The sequence below is a fragment of the Scardinius erythrophthalmus genome (assembly GCF_964197995.2).
Source record: "Scardinius erythrophthalmus genome assembly, chromosome: 25".
Taxonomy (NCBI): domain Eukaryota; kingdom Metazoa; phylum Chordata; class Actinopteri; order Cypriniformes; family Leuciscidae; genus Scardinius; species Scardinius erythrophthalmus.
Genome location: NC_138245.1, coordinates 5,215,699 through 5,232,483, shown reverse-complemented (window position 1 = coordinate 5,232,483; position 16,785 = coordinate 5,215,699). Strand labels below are relative to the sequence as shown.

At 38.3% G+C, this 16,785-nt stretch overlaps 1 protein-coding gene across 5 annotated transcripts in view; it reads right to left on the bottom strand.

Moving 5' to 3' along the window:
• The window catches only part of ankrd52b (ankyrin repeat domain 52b), a 35,039-nt gene extending 18,712 nt beyond the window's left edge, over positions 1 to 16,327 (bottom strand). For all 5 annotated transcript variants that reach the window (XM_081358620.1, XM_081358621.1, XM_081358624.1 and 2 more), the window contains exons 1-14: positions 16,107 to 16,327; positions 15,491 to 15,574; positions 15,223 to 15,301; positions 14,418 to 14,488; positions 14,142 to 14,342; positions 6,172 to 6,259; positions 5,940 to 6,082; positions 4,272 to 4,484; positions 4,114 to 4,192; positions 3,297 to 3,411; positions 2,018 to 2,100; positions 1,769 to 1,832; positions 1,596 to 1,664; positions 1,060 to 1,200 (exon numbers count right to left, since the gene is read on the bottom strand). In XM_081358620.1, the coding sequence (XP_081214746.1) occupies positions 1,060 to 1,200; positions 1,596 to 1,664; positions 1,769 to 1,832; positions 2,018 to 2,100; positions 3,297 to 3,411; positions 4,114 to 4,192; positions 4,272 to 4,484; positions 5,940 to 6,082; positions 6,172 to 6,259; positions 14,142 to 14,342; positions 14,418 to 14,488; positions 15,223 to 15,301; positions 15,491 to 15,574; positions 16,107 to 16,133 (1,457 nt within the window). In that variant the 5' untranslated portion in view covers positions 16,134 to 16,327. The remainder of the gene's footprint in view (positions 1 to 1,059; positions 1,201 to 1,595; positions 1,665 to 1,768; positions 1,833 to 2,017; positions 2,101 to 3,296; positions 3,412 to 4,113; positions 4,193 to 4,271; positions 4,485 to 5,939; positions 6,083 to 6,171; positions 6,260 to 14,141; positions 14,343 to 14,417; positions 14,489 to 15,222; positions 15,302 to 15,490; positions 15,575 to 16,106) is intronic.
• Between the last annotated feature and the right edge of the window lie 458 nt (positions 16,328 to 16,785).

The following is a 16,785-nucleotide window of genomic DNA, read 5'->3' as shown; positions in this document are numbered from 1 at the left end:
CGCCTACGCGAGGTCCTATACCCTTAAATAGGACCTCGAACAAGGTAATTAATGATACACATCTGATACAAAAAAACTCATAATGACAGAAACCATGACAACCAAGGAGAGGTGGGAAAATGAACAAAGGGAGATAGAAACTGGTGAATGCAAACTTAAAGGGTAACTCTCGCCAAAATGCAACCTAGGGTCTTTTTGTTAATCTACCCGAGGCAAACTTTTGTTTAAAAACGTTTAAAAGACGTTCAAAAAACGTTTAAAAGCATAATTAGAATGGAAACGCAACTTTTAAGTTTGACCGTATTTTCATTTTCGGTCAAATTGCCTTTTGAATGGCAGTGCTTGGGGCTCTTCTATGATAGCATCAAAAATCGCTATTTTTAAAACACAAAGAAGGCTCGACACAACATGAAACTTTTGGCTGGAAGTATCACCAGAGGCTCTACACATGAACTCCAGCATTGACAACATTGTTTGTGTACACAGAGTTTACTGAAAAGAAAGATTTTGAACAACTCACTGTGTTTCCGTCCGCCGGCATTTTGACAGTCAAAAATAGTCAATCTCCGAATGCAACGTAACAGGGAGGAGAGTAATTAGTTCAGAGCTTATTAGTTCAATATAAATTCATGGATAATTTGTTGTTTTCTCGTTAGTGAAAATCAATATTGACCTTGATCAGTAGAGCCCCTGGTGATACTTCCAGCAAAGTTTCATGTTGTGTCGAGCCTTCTTAGTGTTTTAAAAATAGCGATTTTTGATGCTATCATAGAAGTGCCCCAAGCACTCCCATTCAAAAGGCAATTTAACCTAAAACAAAAATACGGTCAAACTTAAAAGTGGCGTTTCCATTCTAATTATGCTTTTAAATGAAAGTTTGCCTCGGGTAGATTAACAAAAAGAGCCTAGGTTGCATTTTGGTGAGAGTTACCCTTTAAAGTGATAACTAAACGTAATGGTGACAATGCAAAAAAATTAAGCATTTTAGCATAAGACTGCAAGGCAACATAACAAAAAGTGAAAAAATGCAAGGGTCTGGCAGAGTTATAAGTGTTAAACCTGTGTGAGGTTTGGGCAGCAGCTGCGTAGTGCAGAGGACTGCATCCATTCACATCCAGTTCATTAACATCAGCTCCAGCTTTCACCAGAGCCACTGTACACAGATACGAGCCATTCACTGATGTGTAGTGCAATGGAGACCTGCAAAGAATTAAATGAAAAAATCTGCAATCTTTCTAATTTATGACATTGACCATTTTAAAAAGATCATATTCCCTGGTTTGTATTTAAGTACATAATCACTCTAAAATATACTTAAACCATGCTGGGATAATGCCAATCAACAGGTTTTGAACATGCCAATTTTAGTGCATGTAGCCATTACAAAAATATAATTTGTAATGGTATAATTAACAGAAGCATTTTCACTAGTGGTTTCATACTTGTGAATATAATAATAATAATAATAATAATAATAATAATACATTTTATTTATTTGGCGCCTTTCTGGACACTCAAGATCGCCTAATATGTACACAAGATTCACAATGTGAATGTATAATATAATTATTATTATTTACAAATAAAGATTTTACCTTCCTAAGTTGTCCTTTTTACTCAAATCAGCACCACTGTTCAACAGCAATTTAAGACATTCAACATTTCTGTCAGTGAACAAATTGAAGAAGGGGTGAATACCAAAATACTATATTAAAAATTACGACATACACACTATGAAAAACACATAAATGGTAACCGTATAGCGTACCCGCCTGAAGCAGCAATATGCAAACTTGTCCTTCCCAGGCTGTCCAGTGTGTTTATGTCAAACCCTGCTGACAGTAAATGTTTGTTAGACAAACATTCAATACTAGACAGTTGACATACAGTACATCTGGTTTAATATCAAAGCAATGGGATAATGATTATGCATTTACATAATTTTGGATTCAAGCATCTGCAAAATTAATCATGTAAATGTCCCCTACTAGACACTGTGCATGTGTATGACTTTTACCTGAGGAGAGTAACTTTCGACAACAGTCTGAAAATCCGTAAAACACCGCCAAGTGCAATGGAGTCATCCCATCAATGCCTCGCCTGTACAGTTATTGTAAATGTTATTAGATTAGCATTTAAATACTTTTTAAACATATTCTCAAGATAACCGATTGTGGTGTGAAGCGATTGTGGTGTTGTGTTCTTGGGTGCAATAAGGAACACAGCAGTCATTTTGATGTTCCTAAATCCGAACCGCTGAAGACGCAGTGGCTGAGTTTTGTTTTCAACGTCAATGCTTTCATGTTAGCGCAAATCATTTCTCACCAGACTGCTTTATAAAGGAGGGTCAGTATAAAGCTGGTTTTACTAAGAAGCTGCTCCTGAAAAAAGGATCGGTACCAACTATTCGTGTTCCTGCTGCACCTCCAGAAGAACTGAAGTGAGTGTAACGTTTTATTAACCTTAATATTAATCTTTGCGCTTCACGATGAATGCAGCTATTTACACTAAGGGTACATTACGGCATGTTTTCTATGTACAACATTCTCAATATAATTCATAATCCCAAGTTTATAATGAACAACGCGTTATGGTTATTGTGTTATTACAAACGGTGTACGCACAGAACAGAGGGGCGGGGTGAGCAAAGCTCATTATCATTTAAAGACACATGCACTTAAACGGCGTGCTGAAAACAGAGCTGTTTTTGACCAGGTAAAATTAGTGTTTTCTTACAATACTAATGAGAATTTTTAATTAAAGTGTATTACAAACTTTTTATTTAGACCCTAAAGAATCATAATAACTTGTACAAAAATGGCATTATATGACCCCTTTAAATTCATTCCAAATTATTCTATAGAAACGTTTACATTTTACAATACTTAAAATACTGACCGAACCGTTAACTTTTTGAATCCACAACACATCCATGCCAGCTAAATGGAATTCACGTTGATTTTACATTGATTTAAAGAAATCATGGGACATATTTTAGTCACTGGTGTTGGCGTATACTGTTGTTGGCAATTAGGCATTAGAAATACTATCAATTTTAATATATTGACTTGTAACGTAATCCCTCCACCCCCTTTATGAAAAACACTCTGATAATGAATGTTGTAAAATGGTACGTTTTAAATCTACTCCAGCCGTGATGTATCAAATTTTGGTCTGTCTTTGAGTTGTGAACCGCACCAGCTGCGTTTGGTTATTCCCAGGCGGGGAGATACGAACTCTAAAGTGTCTGTTCTACTCGAGTAGTCTGTGTGTTTATATGGTGTGTGAAGACACACCTGGCCACATCTGCACCGTTATTCAAGAGTAAACCGACGAGCTGCTCGTGACCATGTTTAGCAGCAGCGTGAAGAGGAGTATTACCACATTTATCAACACACTCCACCTTAGCACCTACAACAGAAAAACAAGAATTATATTACAAGATTGATCATTCTACATCCTACAAAGATCAATGTTAAGTTTGTCACAAATAAACTACAGGCCAGAAAGCATGATGGTCGTTTTTCTGTTGCTTTTCAGCAGCACAGACTTTGGCAGGCAGGTGGTATAAGTGGGACATTCCCATTTTGGACACATTTTTTGATATTCCCCTGAAAGCAAGACACATGATCAACATTTCTGGTCTGTTTTCCAAGAAGAGAATGACTGTGAATTTTAAATGCATCTCTGCTGATCTGTACAAGCATATAAATGGTCTAAAAGCAAACGAACATGGACCAAAAAGCACCAGAGTAAATTTGCTTTCTTTGTGACTATAATTATGTACATTAATAGTTTGTTGTACATATAAAAGTTTTTTTTATTTATTAATGTGCCTCATAATATTGAATCAGAATAACTTCACCTCCCTCTTGCAGCATCTCTTCTCTGATGACGAGGGCGGGGCAACCTGTCACTCACATGAGATCAGCCAATAGCAAACCACACCCATCCAATCAATTCCTCACAGACAAAATCAAGCCCCGCCCTACATTTGTTCTTGTTACAGAAGCGTTTCACTTGAATATACGTCACATTAGGGAAGAAAAGACTGATTCGCAACTTCATGCTGACTTTACAGTCTTAAAGTTTATGGTTTGAGCTTGGCTTTACCATTCTGAATGAGTATCTGGGAACGAGTGAAGTGTCCCTGAGCGGCGGCCATATGCAAAGGACTCTTCCCATCTTTATTCTGAAATCAAAACAAGAAAGATCAGAGAAAAAAAAAACTGTAATATCCATCTGCCGATTTTGGGTTCATGTGTCCTGACCGTGATGTTAACGTCCGCCCCGTTATTCACCAGCAGCTCCAGACACAGGGCTCCGTCGCTGGAGACGGCAGACAGATGAAGCGCTGTGCAGCCTCGGGTGTTCGAGTGGTTAACATTGGCACCACAGTTAACCAGCTGACTTGCTATAACCTCTTCCCCAGCATAACAAACCATGTGGAGTGCACTGTTACCAGAACCATCTGCTTCATCAATCTAACACACCAAATGAGAGAGAAAACTGAAATCAAATTTTATTCTATTTAGTTTATCTAGCGCACAATTCAGAATTAAGAACCATTTTTGCAGCTTACTGTAAAAAAGAATGATAGTAATGAAATCACTTACTCACACGCACTCATGTAATTACAAACCTGTATGGATTTATTTCTTCTGTGAAACTAATTATTAGAACCCACCTACTTTAGTAATTTTTTGTTTTTTAATTCTTTAAAATATCTTCTTTTGCAGTTTAGTGGGAAAAAAAGACTTACGGGTTTGGAACAAGATTAGAGTAAGTAAATAATGAGACAATATTTATTTTTAATTGGTTAACTATTCCTGTAATTAAATTTAGATTTCTCATGATATGACACCTTGAATAATATTTAATCCCAACAGAATAACCTACTCTGCCATTTTGAAACAACTTGCTCCAGTGATGCAATTAAAATGCCTCTATTATGCTTCTTTAAAGATTACTGATTTTGTTTTGGAGTCTCCTACAACAGGTTTACATGCATCCAAGATCAAAAACTCTTTAATTTCCTCATAATCTCCACTGCAGCATCAGCTCTTTTCTCTCAGTGTCTGAAACGGTTCGATCAAGGATTCGGTCTCTCTAAACCCCGTCTTTCTGAGAGCTGCTCTGCTCTGATTGGTCAGACGGCCCAGTCTGTTGTGATTGGTCGACCGTGTCAGGAAAAAAAAACACTTATTAGCATATCTGAATTTCAGCTCTGGATATTCCTCAGCTCTTGATACTCAGTGATACGAACAGTAACGATGGCGTCGGTTTTGCCGTATCAATCTCATCAAAGTGGATTTGCTTTGTCAGCAGAAAACAGCATCTTCTCCACACGAATAACACGAACCAAACTCTTCCAGTCTCACATACAACTACAGAGTTTGAGGCTCAAAGTAGACGTTGTTCACGGCAGCCAATGAAGAACATAGACTGGCATTATGCAAATCTGTTACAAATCTACGCAGATTCAGCAGGAAGTGAGACTGGAAATACTGATGACTTCACTTCTTTCTTTTAGGAGATAAAAACTCAATTTATCTGCACTTTGATATTTGAAACTTTGCAGGTCATAAACAGCTACAGCATATTAAACACCTCATGAAAGGTAACATCACAAAAAGCATAATGGGGCCCTTTAAAACTACATGGGCAGAAAACATTATTAACCAATAATATCATAACCTAACATGTTCCACCCCCATCAAATCAATATGAAATACTAAATGGTATGGAAGTTAAAAGCATTGAAAATATGAATGTAATTTTAAATAGAAAATATAATAAAAAAATATATATTGAGAAGCAATTGTTCTAAAGTACGAGTAGAAGTTCAAAATATCTATATATTTTTAATATGCCTTCAGACAAAACTTGTAGGTGTCACATGTAGAAATGCCGACTAATGTCTATATATGATTCCTCACCTGTGCTCCATGTTTCAGGAGGTGTTTGACCACTTCAGCGTGTCCACTAAGAGCCGCTGCATGTAGAGGTGTAAATCCCTGCTTATCCCTGCAGGATACATCAGCACTGTGCGCTACTAAGAGCTCCACCACATCCAGATGCCCTGATCGGCAGATACAATCAGTCTCTGTAAGATAACACAATATTCTGAGCACTATATTAATACACATGCTTCTTCAGAGGACCAGATACCTTGATGAGCAGCCAGATGGATGGGCTGCCTGTCCTTTATGTCTCTGGCACTCAGGTTGGCCCCTTTGTTTAGAAGCATGGCCACTGTCTAAGGACATTATTGATTAGTGTTTAAGAAAAGTGTTACATAACATCAAGACCTCATCAGTAATGTTTAAAGTCCCCCTGTAGTCAATAATTGTATCCCTTAAAACTCATCTTTGATCACCAAAAATCCATATTTAAACGATTTATCCTTGAAAAAATTTGTCATGCCTTAAAATAGCTTGAATGTAACTCTACACCCTTGCCTCCTATGAATATACAAATGAGCCCCGTCTCCACTCACTCACAGCAGCTCAGAGATCCACTCGTTGACGATCACACGTTGATCTGATTGGTTACGAGGTAGACGTAGTTTGCGACGTCAGAAACACCAGCGATTTCAAACCGTGTTTTTGAGACTGTCTTTGGTTCACTGCAGTTTTAAAGGTACACTGTGTAGCAATTTCTCCCATCTAGCGGTGAAATTGTATTTTGCATTCAAACGAATAGTGCTCTCTAGAGCCTCGCTTTTTCAAATGCGTGTTGCAACTACGGTAGCCGTTATGTACCAAGAAGCTATGACAACATGTCTTCCAATAGCACTTCATCGAGTTTTATTTCGGGTGATGAGGTTTCGCCGGTCACGTTTCGCTTTTTTGGTGACGAGGATTCCTTCTCCTGTGGCTCGGCATAAGTATGATCCTGCATTATGAAGTACCGTGCAGTGCCTGGCTTTCAGATTAAACGGGACAGTGACAAGCGCCTCTCACTGATCTCCTTGTCCGCTTCAGTGTCACGTGACACTGGCTCTGAACGAAAACGCGTTGTGGTAACACGTTGAGGTAGGCTAGTGCTTTCTGTCCCTCTCTGCTATTATAGTTTTTCAAAATGGCGGAACGACATGGAAGCCTCCTTGGACTTACCCCGTGGTGAGGAGCAGAGAGTTCACTCAGAGTTGGAGTAAATCACTCCGCAGAAGTAGCAGTGCTTCGCCTTCTGAGAATATAGTTCCTAGTACGTCTACGGTTAGAAGATGGCTGTCTCTCATGTGACCTTGTTATTTGAATACAAATCACAACATGTAAATAGGAAAATGTTGGCGTTATTTTGTCATTTATAGGGAGCAGTATGCTAGCTGGAGCCGTTTACCTCCAGTCTTTGTGCTAAGCTAGGCTAGCGGTGGGTGCGTCAGACAGAGTTCCGGCACGCACAGAGATGAGAAGGGTATGTATGGACTTATCTAACTCTGGGGGATACGTGAATAAGCTCAAGTCCCAAAAAGTCGGCGTGATCCTTTAAAGGGCTAGCCTGGGTTTCCCCATACTGCCTTGCTTGCAGCGCGATTTTATTCACGCTGCTAGGCAGTCTGGACACCATGGACCAAATTTTCCCCTGAAAAAGGGAACCAATCACAGAACGGGGAGGGAGCAGCAAGACGATGACGACACCGAAGCAGTTTGTTTATATCTATGGATCCAACATGTCATCAGATTCGACGTTACCTTCTACCCTCATGTTTATCTTGCAAAAACGGTAATATTCGCTAAACGCCATCATGTACAAATAAATCTTTGACCCATCGTCTTTTTCCTCGTCGAATTACTGTCACTCTACATACGTCATCTGGTATAATTGAAGCGATTGGCTATGAGCTATGTACAGGCACATTTGATAGACATTCATAGCGCCCAATAAACGGCTCTGTGCATTCGTAAACCACGCCTCAAATACGAGAAAATGAACATGTGGTTCCCAGATCAAGTCTCAAATGAGACTTGGTCTGACGTTAGCCAGGCTATTAAAGGGCACCTATTATGCAAAATTCACTTTTACATGGTGTTTGAACATAAATGTGTGTTGGCAGTGTGTGTACACAACCACCCTATAATGATAAAAATCCATCCAGTGCTTTTTTTATAATCCCCATAAATCATAAGCACCGTCTCAGAACGAGCTGTTCTCAGATTCGGGGCAATGTGACGTCGCTTTGCACAGGCCCCGCCCACGACTGTTGATTGACACTGCAGTTTGAGCATAGACCCACCTTGAGTGAGCTGGACACAGAGTCCGCCATTGTTTCGACGCTTGAGCAGCTGTAGACAAGAATGTCTCCTAAGCGATTGAGGTGTTTTGTTGTTGGATGTAAGAATAAACATAGCAGTCTTCATTTACTCTCGTAGTTACTCGAGGATGGATCAGTACAACTGTTTGTGATCCAGCTTACGGTCTCCGGAGCAACAGGCCTAACATTACTGACCATGGCAGAAATGAAAGTGAGAGCGTGCTTTTTATCACAGCTCATCGAGTCATTTTACGGATATAAGGTTTACCAGTTTATTAAGCGCCCACTGAAAAGGTGTGTATAAATTTGTTTACTGTTAGTTGTAATGAGTTTTTTGTGTACTTCGCTGTGTATGTTGTTGATAATGAAAGGGTGAGAGAGAGAGTTTATGGATAAGACTTTAATGCGCACTTCTTATACTGTTTATTCAGCTCTTACTGTGATTCTCTGGAGTAAAACTAACACTGCATCTTTTGTGTGATGTACAATAAACTTCACTGAACTTAGTATATTTCAGTATATCAGTATATTTTGGTCATCCTTTGGACAGAGTCTGCTACAGCAGGCTTGTATTAATAGTGGATAAAAGCAGATGACAATTAAGTTATAACCATAATTAAACTAAACTATACCTGTTCTATCTCCATACAGCATATATAGTCTCTGGCTCTGTGGGCATTATTGTCCGACTCCGAGTCGAAATGAACACCGCAACTGAGAGTTTCTGTTCTGATATTTTCAGATGAGATTGTCCTGGCTCTGAGCGCGAGCTCGTGAGGCTCCGCCCCCTGTGTCAGCAGCAGCAGTTCATTCGCATTTAAAGGGATACACACTAAAACAGTATGTTTTTCTGAGCCCCAAAAAATGACAATTTAAACATGCTGTGAAAAATTATCTGTTGGGTATTTTGAGCTAAAACTTCACATACATACTCTGGGGACATCAGAGACTTATTTTACATCTTGTGAAAAGAGTCATAATAGGTGCCCTTTAAAGCGTATTAAAAACACCACACAGACATATAAACAACATTAAAGCTGGGGTAGGTAAGAATGGTCTAAAAAACTTATTTTTCAAATTTGTTTAAACTTTATGTATATATCAATACATAATTAAAATGTAAGTATTCTGAAAAAGAAAGTATAAAAATCGAGTGTATGTAGACCTCTAACGACTGTTTTAAAGACAGCTCATTATTTCCATTCAGTCCACCCCCTCTCCATTCTGGGGTCCTTCTAAAGCCACGCCCCCAAAACACATGAACGCGCGACTCCGACAGCTGAGCTGGAAGACGCATTATTTACCTGAGACAAGCGGAGAGGAAGGAGCGCAGTGCATGTAGCATCATGTCAGAATCACATGTAATAAAAAAATCTAACTTTATCATTATGAATATAAACAAATAAGATGTATTTTAGTAGCCTACTCACTATCAAGCTATCATATCGATATTGGTAAAGTTTAAAATATATATTTTTTGATTCGCTAACGAGCTAGTTATAACTATAAGGCAAAGCTAAAAACAGGTTGCATTGATACACGTTTTTCCATTTCCATTAGTTGCACTGTGATGAAGATGAATTTCGTGTAAGATTCATAACATATAATGTTAGGCCTACTAGCTGTTAAACATGTATTTTGTTATGTAAAGTTCCCCCCACAGCGGAGCCTGCCGTGAACGCGCAGGGCAGTAAACATGCAGGGTCACCGATGACGACGGATAAACAGTTATGGCACATTCACTGGTAGGGACGAAATGCTTTACATTGACTGGCCTGCCCATACTTTGACTACAAACTTGGTCCTCAAATCATTACGTATTATGCAATACATGTAATGTAACTTTATAATGTTGCACTCTTTCTATGAGTTATAAATAGCTAGTAAGATAATATAACGGTAACTAACGCTGCAGTAGGCTATGTAAATAATTATTCTAGCGATATGTAATGCTAAATAAGGTTTGCTAGTACATTATTTTAGCAACATGACAAGCCAGTGAATTAGCAGGTTTCAATTGTTGCTTTGCACAGTGCGTGACATTTTATCTGTATGTTATGCGGCTAGAGTTTTAACACTGAGTCAATGGGCTCCGACGGGCTTGTTTATCGTCATCGGTCTTTTTCCGTTTACCTGTCTTTGTTGTATGAGCAGGTTCCACTCCAGAAATTGGTAGTTTTGGTTGTTTGTCATCCATTAGCACAGCTGCTCGGCACACCGGCAATCTTGATTTTGAATGACGGTACGCGCTGTGCAAGAGGGGGCGATCAGCGCGTACGCGAACTTGATTGACACTGCTAAGACACTCCTCCTGGCTCTGAAGGAATCTGATTGGTTCTTTACACTCGGACCGAGAGGCAGTGATTGGTCAGAGTTTTTACTGTCCTGCAGCTGCTACAGAGGTCTGATTGTTTTCATTCCTTTTTCTGAACACATAATGTATTGACTACTCTCAGGATGGAAGGACCATTTCACCCAGTATAAAAAAAGTGTTTCTGAACAGGATTACCTACCCTAGCTTTAAAAGCTTGATTTCCACCACAGGGGGACTTTAAGAGATATAGAAGGCTACATCTGCATGAATATGGATATATGTGAAATACGCTTTCTGTCCACAGTGAGACGCTGTTTTTGTGTTGATCTTTTTATGAAGACGCTCTCTAAAGTGGATTCGCATTGTAGTGTGGATGGTGGTATTCGAAAATGATAATGCAAATTGTGCTATTTTGGCACTGTTGAGCCTGCTTATTAACATTCAGTGTTGCTAAATGTTACTTTCTACAATCTTTATAATACATTCCTGCAAAGATTACAGAAATGTTTCTCACAATTGCCATCCTGGGGCAATTGTGTTTTTTACAGTACAGTGGTGGCCAAAAGTAATGTCCAGCCTAGGAAAATTGATATCTTCACCCTTTATTCAAATATTATAAAAAAGTTGCTAAAGATTTTGTAAGCATATTGCGTAGTTGTGCTTGTGTCAATTGTTTTATTTGTGATAATAATGCAATGAAACGTCAAATCATTTTTGGCCAGGCTGTCATACAAAGAAATTATGAATAATGCAAAAAACAAAAGAGAACCAACAAAATAGTAATAACTGATTATGTCAATTATAGTCATTGTACTGTATGTTTTTTTCTTGAGAGCTTTTTGTTTTTTTTCTATGCCGTTTTTGGTAACTGTAGTTTTTGCCAAACAATTTTGTCAGATAAATACTTCAACCAAGTTTAGTGTTATGTTCTTCCCTCAAATTTAAAATATGTAACAAAAATAAAATATTTTCCTCATATTTTGATGTTTTAATCAAACTCGTAGGGTCATTAAACACTAACGTCCTCTCTGGACATCAGTTTTGGCCACCAGTAAGTGGTGAGATATTTTGCTGATAAAGTGATCGTACCAAAAGAAGAACTTAAGTGAGAAATTTATTATGTCTGGTCTCCCGGTATCATCCGATTACGATTTACACAAGCGTAGCAAGATTTAAAGCAACACTAAGGAACTTTTCCTCTGCGGCCCCCCTACAGGTTGAAAACGGAATTGTCCATTACTGCTGTCGTAAATAATTTCGCCGCCCGCAGCCTACTGTCGCACACACGCTCTGTTTATCCAGCACCGGCTTTGGAATGAACGATGTCCACAGACAGGGTAGAGTATGTTGCATGATTTAATGAAAGTATGATGTATTGCAACATCAGAAACGAAGAAAAACTAAATAATGACTATTGTAGAGCTTGACATAAAGCAAGTCAATTTGTAATTAACGCGACCCGGATTGACAAACTTGCATAGTGTGGTTATAGCTGATATAGGGCCGCAAAGCGAATGCAGAAGTGCCTTTCACCCTGTTACGACTTGATGAACCACTGATACGATTTTGGAAACATTATTTTAAAGGGGTCATATAATGCCATTTTAGTACAAGCTAATATGTTTCTTTAGGGTCTAAATAAAAAGTTTGTAATATACTTTAATTAAAAATTCTCATTAGTATTGTAAGAAAACACTAATTTTACCTGGTCAAAAACAGCTGTTTTCAGCACGCTGTTTCAGTGCATGTGTCTTTAAATGATAATGAGCTTTGCTCACCCCGCCCCTCTGTTCTGTGAGGCGTTCTGAAACAACGCACGTGGACCGTTGCCTTGACAACATTTGAGGTTATATTTTGGAACAATAATGGCAACGGGAGTTTCTGGGGATACGTCTTTGCAACCATACCAATTTGAACCTGATTTGGACTCTGAACAAGATGACGGCCCCGAAAAAGTTCGACCATTACGGCTCGGACAGGACGTTTCTGAATGGTTGGTTAACGTAATGTCATTTTGATCTATTTTTGTATGTACTGGCACGGTAGAATAGTGAGATACAAACGCTATGTGTTTAGCTTTACTTATGTATAGGTTAGTTCGTTGACAGATTGATGCTGAAAAACTATTTTTGTAAATGATGGCTTCTCAATGATGCGTATTGCGTAACGTTATCTCTGTGTTGACTGTTTCTAGCAGTAGTTGAAAGATACCTAATAATTTGTTGTACACAGTTTTTATAACACATTAACCATAACGCGTTGTTCATTATTATACAGTATAGGATTATGAGTTGTTTTGAGAACGTCGTTACATAGAAAACATGCCGTAATGTATCCTACAATGCAGTAATGAGTGTAAACATTAGCCACATTCATCATAAAGTGCAAGCGATTTGCAAAGATTAATATACAGGTTAATAAAACGTTATACTTACTTCTTCTGGAACTGCAGCAGGCACACGAATAGTTGGTACAGATTCGTTTTTCAGTAGCAACCTCTTAGCAAACCCAGCTTTATACTGACACTCGTTTAAAAAGCAGTCTGGTGAGAAATGATTAACGTTAGCGCAAACATAATGGCATTTAGATTGATCGTTGGGAATATTTCCTTCAAAAACAAAACTCAGCCACTGCGTCTTCAGCGGGTCGGATTTCGGAACAGTAAAATGACTGCTGTGTTCCTTATTACATCTAAGAACAGAACACAACAATCGCTTAGACGCCATTCTGCTCCAGCATATCAACAATAGCGGACTACTATGACGACAGCAGTCACAGCTCGCTCAGGGCGGGTCTTGTGTTGAAACACTGCTGTCACTCAACAATCGCGGGAGGGGCGTTGGATATTATGACGTCACAATATCGAACGGCTTGATTTGAGACAGGGTCAAACATATAAGGAGATTAAAACAAAACCACTGGATGGATTTTTATCATGATAGGATGGTTGTGTACAGGCACTGCCAACAGTCATTTCAGTGCAATCAACTTGTAAAAGTGCATGTACCATTATATGACCCCTTTAAGGTAAAAAATGTTCCTTAGTTTAAGTGTTTTTCGATGTTTAAAGTCGGTATGAAACGGAAGTTGCAATAGTCTTTTCTTCCCTATTTTATATCCAAGGCTTCTGTAACAACATCAAATGTAGGGCGGGGCTTGATTTTGTCTGTGTGGAATTGATTGGATGGTTGTGGTTTGCTATTGGTGGATCTCATGTGAGTGACAGGTTGCCCCGCCCTCGTCATCAGATAAGAAGAGATGCTTCAAGAGGAAGGGGAAGTTATTCTGATTCAAGATTATGAGGCACATGAATTAAAAAAAACTAATGATGTGCACAGATAAATCATTTAGAATAAATACTGCGATACTGCATTTAAAAAAAAGAATTGATTTCATGGTGACTTTCAGTGTGAACGAGAAACTTTTGGAAAATGCAAGTGTGGACGGAGAGCGTTTTGAAACGAAAATACCACTTTTAAACTTATCCTGATTAATGTAGACGTAGCCATAGAGTTTCATATAAATCCTCAATGAATCGTCCTCGAGATTCAGTGTCAGCTCTTGCCATACCTCTGCATGTCCACTGTGGACGGCGTGATGTAAAGCCGTTCTCCCAAACCGATCGGCTACATTCATACAGCTCATGTGGGGAAGCAGAACATCCACACACTTCACGGCTCTGTTGGCTGCAGCTACATGTAGTGGCGTCTGACAGAACCTGTCCTGTGTGTTCACTTCTGCTCCCTTCCTCAGCAGAAGCACAACAGAGCCCTGCATCACAACAGCACAACATGAGAAAAGAAAACACAATGAACAGCAAAATGATGTTTTAAAGTCCTCTCATACTTCGTTCTGAGAGGCAGCGGCCCGATGCAGAGGAGTCAACCACTCCTGGTCTTTAGCATTAACATTAGCACCTAAAACACAAGATCACAGGCCATCAAAGACAAAAACAGAAAGACAACATGTTCTATTTAGTTTAAGATTAACTTCAACTACAATGTATACACCACCGGTCAAAAAGTATCTTATCCTCACCAAGCCTTCAAATTACAGTCATATTCTTAAATATTATTACAATGTGTCCCCTTGTGGGGAAAATCCAGCTTTTAATATTGTTTATATGTCTATGTGGTGTTTTTAATGTGCTTTAAGACAAACCATGTGTAAATTCATAAGTCGACAGCATTGCTGAGTATTTTCTCCTTAAAACTGCAGTGAACCAAAGACAGTCTCAAAAACACGCTTTGAAATCGCTGGTGTTTCTGACCTCACAAACTACCTTGTAACCAATCAGATCAACGTGTGATCGTCAACGGGTGGATCTCTGAGCTGAGTGGAGGCGGGGCTCATTTGCATATTCATAGAACCGCGTATACTAAATGAGGTGTCGAGTTACATTCAAGATATTTTAAGGCATGAAGATTTTTTTTTTTTTTTTAGAAAAAACATTTAATTATGTCATTTTGGTGATCAAAGATTAGTTTTAAGGGATACAATTATTGACTACAGGGGGACTTTACAGGGGAACAGTTTTCTATGTGAATATATTGTAATGTTTAATTTATTCCTTTGATCATTATTCCAGTCTTCAGCGTCACGTGATCCTTCAGAAATCATTTTAATATGCTGATTTGCAGACTGATGGCACCTGAACTGATGAGGATCTCCATGATGTGAACTCCACCCACATACGCTGCAGCATGAAGGGCGGTGCGGCACTCTTGGTCCTGAAACAACAAATAGTTTTATTACCAAGAAAAATGTGTGCTCACTCACTCTATAATTTTAAAATGCAATATTTCAGCGTTCTAGTCATCAGATATGTGCAATTATGCATTCTTACAAACATGTAAAATGAGTAACATAATTTGTCAGAATCAGGATGTTTCTTCAAATATCATAAGACAAAACTATACCAATTCATCCACTTCTTCCATTTGTTCCAACAAAAATTCCACCATTTCAGCATTCTGGCTGAAAACTGCCTGAACCAGGAGCGACTAGAGAGAGAGACGGATTAGAAGGATCAGTGAAGTTTGGAGAGGAAATTATTATGAATACAGGGTTAGTGTCCAAATGGTTTAGAGTCATCTTTTTCATATTCAAAGTAAGGTTTATTGTCATTTTTAAAGTCAACATGAAATTGACATATCCTATCATTTATGAAATGCTGGAGTATTTAAATAAATGATTTATCTGTGCACATCATTATTGGTTTAAATCCAACTTATTTTTAAGAAAATTGTGTATTATTTAAAAAAAAAAAAAGGTATGAATATGAACTATAACTATGAATACAGAGAAGAGGCTTCATACTGTTGACGACATGTGGGTTTTCACTCGACAGCGTAAAAGACCACTATTAAGAGAACAGATTGATATAACTAGTTTAACAGAGACACTCAGTTTTTATCTAGCTGTCTATATCACCAGAGTAAGTATATTAAAAAGTCCAACTGAAACAATGCCACAGAACAAACTAAACTTGTCCTGACCATGCTTCTGAAGAAAACTAAAGCGAAAAACTCTTACCTGCTCTTCTATGTTTAATATTCCCATCTCCTCAGATTAGTCAGGTCGGAGTTTATTCATTAGGAATCTGATAATACGTGTATAAATGAAATAAAGTTTGTTTTGAACGGCGACCAGTGAGCGGATCCACTCGTCTAGTTAAACAACTGCGCTGTAACATGAAGCTGCTGGTTTACAGCGCCATCTACGGTAGAACAGGGGTATTACACGCCAGAAGGCTCGTGTGTGTTCGCTTGATGTCACATTTTCAAGATAAAAGATACAACCTAATGAATTTCTAAACAAAGAAAGCCTATCCTTACTTTGTCAACATTACCGTGGATGGATAACTGTACATTATGATTCGCATACCTCTGGCTGTATGCTTTTCTTTTATATTATTGTAGAACTTACTGCAGGCTACTTTGACCATTTCTGTTTTGATGAAGTTCAGTTTAAAAAAAGATACATGGCTGAACTAAATGGCAATTATTATAATTTTTTCAGTAAAGAACCTCAATTTAAAGACAAATCTTTACTCGCCGTTTAAAGGCTAGGCTTTTGAACGATCAGAAATGTGAAATAAATAAATATATATATATTTATATATGTATATGTATATATATATATATATATATATATATATATATATATATATATATATATATATATATGTGTGTATTTGATGTATGATGCCCGC